Source organism: Alligator sinensis, unplaced genomic scaffold (assembly GCF_000455745.1).
Source record: "Alligator sinensis unplaced genomic scaffold, ASM45574v1 scaffold1131_1, whole genome shotgun sequence".
NCBI lineage: Eukaryota > Metazoa > Chordata > Crocodylia > Alligatoridae > Alligator > Alligator sinensis.
This window is the reverse complement of record NW_005842218.1, coordinates 1094925-1100473: the sequence shown is the minus strand read 5'-3', so window position 1 is coordinate 1100473 and position 5549 is coordinate 1094925. Positions and strand designations below refer to the sequence as shown.

Below are 5549 nucleotides of genomic sequence, written 5' to 3'. Positions count from 1 at the left end.
CCTACAGTGCTTTGCATTTTTTTAATATTTAAGAACAGCTGTGTTTGTTGACTTTATAAAGCCAAAGACTAAAAAACAATGCTGTTTATCTCTTCAATACACTGAATAACTATAGATGATCCTTAATTTGGCTTGCCTGGACATTTTCTTAAATACGTTTTGAGTAATAATTTCACTAGAGTCTCTGGCTCATAGTTAATTTAAGCAGGTTGAAATGGAGTTCAAAAGATTATTTCAACAAGGGCAGTTTTTCTCCATTATGCTGTAAACTGTTTTATTTTGTGCTGTAGTAAAAACATGAAATTTATCCTCAGTGAAGCCCTTGTAGCATAAGAAGGTAAGTAAGGATATGAGGATCACACACTGGGATGAAAGGGTCAGATGCAGCTTATTCCAAGGAAGTAATTTCCAAATTTGAATTGTGTCCCTGGAGTTACTTTTTCAGGCCACATCTTATTCCTATCACTGGCGTGAACACTCAGAATTCCTTTGAATAGCTTCTTGTCTCTTAGTTGCAGTACATATTCTTTATGTGTAAATTATAGATGATCTTCTGTTGAACATTTTTTTTATATATATATATTAAGGTCAGAAAGGAGTAGTATCCTTCTGGAATGAGTTTGGATATCTAAGTGACAAATGGTCTGAGAAACCCTTGGATGCAGTTCAGTATAGGAGAAAACGTGCAATGGAAGTTCCTGCCATTGTTCAGTGTGGTAAGTTTATATAATTGGACAAATAAAGGAGAGAAAGATGTGTGATTATACAGAATAATATAGACAGGAAGTTCTTTAAAGTTAAGCATCTTTGTTCCAGTTTTCTCCACTGTATACTGCTGTGCTTTCATTTGCTTCTTCCTTCCAAAGATCTCGATCAGCTTTTTTGTTTCATTTTACCACTGTGTCTAAAAGAAACTGGTAACTTTTATAGCTGTCTACTTTTCTTTCTATATGTTTTATTTGATCTCCTGTAAAGGCTTTTTGGCGCTTTAAGATAGCCATTTTAGCCCTAAGTTAACTGTCACTTTAAGTGAATTCACTGAACATTATTTAAAATTATTTTTATTTTCTATCATGTTCATTTTAAAGTTTTTTCATTCTTCCCTAACTACATATGCTCCTGACATGGCAGGTTGTGTTCTACCCGGATATGGGATCATATCTCAAATTGGACAGTTTGCGGTGGTGGTGTTATTGTTCCTTTCCTAGCAATAGTAACTTTTGAGAAAAACCTTTCTGATTACTTTTATGAGTCATTCTGTACGCTTCCAACATCCTATGGCAACTTTTGATCTTAAAAATGACTGGCTGTGCCCTTAATATTTATAGTGAGTGAAATTGTTTTATTTGATCAAAATATAATTAAACAAGTTTAATTCTTTAGCATCCTAGTAAGTATTTCTGTTTCTTCAGATCTTTTGAATCAAAGAGCCTTTCATTAAACTTTTGATGGAAAATGTCCAGTAAATAGATTTTTCCACATCAGTGTCACAGAAATAAAGTGTTTCCTCTATTAAGCTGCCTGTCACTAGGAAGGAAACAGCTAGTCATAACAATGAGAGCAAGGAATATGACATTTAAGTTGGCTTTTGACTTCAAAAAAAAATCAAGGCAGCATAAGAAGAAGAACTTGAGTTTTATTTCAGAAATAGCAGTTAGGTTTCATACCGAGTAAAAACATCAGAAAGATGTCTGTCTTTCTCCATTAAGGTACTTTTGCACATATGATATACAAGCTTTTCATTAGTATTAGAAACAGGACTTGCTCGTGCATCATGGATTAGTGCCAAAAAGAATCTACAGTGTGCCACAGAGGAAGTAGTGACAGCCCTGAAGCAATCAGAGCTCACCACCAAAACCATAGTTTGTTAACCAGTTGAGACACTGCTTTACTGGTATTGTTGGACAACATGCATGAGCTACCTAAAATAGTAGGGAGTGAAGTAGTTGTCCATAGCTGTATCTCCTTTGATAATGCAAGACCAGCTAACAGGGTTACCCGTGGAGGGAGAGAGATTAAAATCAAAGCATTTTAGAAACCTCTAAAAATGACCTAAAATGCATTTTCATAAATCATGTCAATTTTAGGTCTATATTTTGTATTGTATTTAAAGGTCAAGATTTGTGCCACAGAACTTGGGCTCAGTCCTTTGCATTCTAATAGGAGTAGTGTGACATGAGGGTTTCCTATTTCTATCCTTGATGGAATGTAAGTTGTCACACTTCAAATCATGTTGCTTGTTCAGGACTAAACATTGTCCATCCTAGTACTTAGGGCAATTCAAGTTTGGGGAAATATAGAAAACAAACTTTTTTCAGCTGTTTTTTTGTTTGTTTGTTTAATGGCACTTGTTTACATGAACTTTTCATAGTTTGGTAATGTTCTGACAGGTTCTGTGACAGGTTAGTGGATAAAGGTGATAAGAGCCAGTAAAAGATGCATAATTATAATAAATATGGTGTGCATCATATGCATGTATACACCATATAAATATGGTGTGCATCATAAACATGTCCATCCATGCATGTATACACATGCTTACTAACATGTAGTAAACCATTTTATTCCAACTTTCCAATTATTTTTCTAGATATCTGCCTTAAATGGAGGATTCTCTCATCTTCCGCTGATGCTAAAAATGGAGACCACAGTGGCATCTGGATCTGCACATATAACCCCAACCCTCTGGAAAACAAGTAAGTCCTCATGTTGATGTAGGTTGACATTTATTTAAAGCCAAAAGAATTACCTGGGAGTAAATAGTAAAGTACATGTGCTGTAGAAGCATTTGAAAAGGCACCTGCTTCTGAAGAAACTTCACAATTGTGGTTGTTAGGTTAGAAAACAAATGCAGATGAATTAAAATATATCAGACTTTGCTAGCTATGGCTAATGTATTAATTGGTCTTTTTGGCACTGCTTTATGCTAAACCTGAATTTCTAGATAGTTCACCTGGAAAACTGATCATATAGCAATTAGGTGTACCCAATCTGTTGTTTCAAATATTTGTCAGTGGGGACATCCTCACCCCTTCCATAGTGAAAATACTGGTATTTGAGAAAAGGGAAGCCTTAAGTTTAGCAATCATTCTGCTTACTACTACTTTATGTAGCTTGAGCATGTTGTCCAACAACATCAGTTCTTAAACCCAAGCTCTCTGTTATGCTACATGATTTTAGTTCTTATAGCTACACTATAATGAAAGTATTATTATACAAGTGAATAGGAGCTAGTGAGCAAAGTAGTCCCAGCCAGCAGTGTGTTCTATTAATCAGTCTGGCAGAGAACAATGTTGTATGTGTGTGCATCTTGATTTCTTGCTAGTAGGGTTTGGACCTTTTTGATGGACAAAAACTAATTGTAGTAAACTCCTTTTCTGACAGGACCTGTTTCATCTATTACGATACAAATCTGTTGGGAAAACACTGTAAAAATGGCCTCTCCGCCGTGATTTTTGTACAATCGCAATATAGATAAATGTCTTTTCCCAACTTCTAACTTCCTGAATTCCAAGCTTTACCATGACTCACTCAAGCTTGAAATTAATAAGAATCATGGTATCATGGACAAAAATAGGTCCAATGTGAAGCCTGTGTACTTAGAATGCCTGTCGTCCATCAGTGTAAGTGACTGGGATGCACAAGAAACGAGAACCCAGCTCACTTCCTCTTATTTATATTTGCTGTCTCAAGTAAAGGAGAATTACAGGTAGTAACGCTTATGTTTGTCATTGTATTTAACAGGAGTGATATGGAGTGCATTCAGAAAATGGATCTATTGTGTAAGACAAAGCCACTTGTACAGTCCTTTGGAGAGTAGTCTGTTTTAAAGCATCAAAGATCATTCCTTGCCAGACTGTACAAAATAAGAGAATAGTATTTCTTTCCACTGATTCTTTTTCTTTTATTGATTAATACCATATTGTAGGTGTAATAGACCAGAACATTTACCTTCCATCCCTTTGGGCACTTTGAACAAACCAGCGCAGTTACCAAATGACAAAGAAAAGCTCCTTTTAGAGTCAATCCAGAGACATCAAAAGAAGCTGGAAAACTTGCAGTCTCAGGTGAGCTGTTACTTATAGCTTTCCTTTGGACCATCAGAGGGTTGTCTTCAGGAAAACTCCAACTCATGCTCTAAGTCTGCAATGAGGCATCCTTGGATTAAGTCATCCTGCAAAGATAGGGCTGGGAGTGTTTAATTAAATTTGATTTAATTCTGGCTTATTCACAATTATCAACAAATGTAAGTTGATCTATTTTAGAATTATAATGCCAAATGAGTTAAATTTTATCAATGTATTTTGGTAGAATAAATATGAATAGATATTGATAGAATAAATAAAATCTATCAATAGAATAAAGCAATCTTAAAATCTGTCAATAGATGAAACCATCTCCAGAGATGACTGTTATTACATAACTTGCTTTGCTTTATTTTCTAATAACTATTAGGATTCTGAAAACTGCAACTGTAATCTTTTTAGCCAGATTTGATATGAGAGTTAAATATGTACAATGCACAAATGCAAGAAATACAACTATGTTTTGGTAGACTTCAGATGGCCTGAGCATTAAAAGGGGGTTTAGTTGCATTGACAAACAAAAAAGATAGCTTCCAGGAATTAGAACATAGAGATCATTGTCCTTTTTTTGTAAGATGGTTAATGTGAAATTGAGAGGTTGAAGGAGAAGCAGTCAATGGTATATGTTCTTAATATCTTAACACTGAAACATTTCTTTTGAATTATATATACTGATCCTTGAAAAGAGATAACCAAAACTGATAAACAGATGCATCACTTTTTCAGGATTCTCATCCAGTGTGTGTGGATGTTAGAAAGTAATTTTGTTGAAGAATTTACCTAATTAGAAAGGCAAAGAGTACATTCTTGCAGTTAGGAACAACTTTCACAAACACAACTTGCTTATTTCTTATATTGAAGAGCGCTCTCCAAGAAAACATTTGTAAAACCTTAGAAACAGCATCTGGTGATTCTTACCTTTCATGGTATTTTAGGAACGAAAATGCCACTCTGTTAAACATGCCATGTCTTTGTTTGCTCATTGTGCTTTCAGTCCTATCCTCTTGAGAGATCTGAGTCCTGTCTTCCAGAAAAGCTACACATGGCTTCCTCTCTCACGGTTTAATTTTTGCCCTGATACTTTATGAGTTTCCTTTATAAGTGTTTTTTTCAGCTTCTGCTGAAGTAGTTTCAGATGGTGGGCCCATAATCTAAAAGTAGCACAACTATATTTAAGCTATCTCATTCCTTCTTTCTGTCATTTATTTTATAGTCTTCTTTGAATAACTATCCCTGCTGCAAGAAAGGTGTTGTTTGCAGTTACCTATAATGATTAAAAACAGAGTCAAAATGCTCTGTGTGTTGGTGGACTAAAAACAATTTAATGTGTTGTTTGCTTCTTTACATCAGTCCTCTATGTGAAGATGAATTGTTATTTTGTCTACAGTAGTTACCTTTACTTTTCATTATGTGGTGTTATTTTTAGTATCTTCTGGAATGTAAGTAGTTTGTGTCTAGGTTAGT

At 34.9% G+C, this 5549-nt stretch overlaps 1 protein-coding gene across 1 annotated transcript in view; it reads left to right on the top strand.

Annotated features, from left to right (window-relative positions):
• The window catches only part of MORC1 (MORC family CW-type zinc finger 1), a 114321-nt gene that overhangs the window by 50225 nt on the left and 58547 nt on the right, over positions 1 to 5549 (top strand). The window contains exons 16-18 of the mRNA XM_025208067.1: positions 588 to 716; positions 2591 to 2696; positions 3929 to 4067. Of these exons, the coding sequence (XP_025063852.1) occupies positions 588 to 716; positions 2591 to 2696; positions 3929 to 4067 (374 nt within the window). The remainder of the gene's footprint in view (positions 1 to 587; positions 717 to 2590; positions 2697 to 3928; positions 4068 to 5549) is intronic.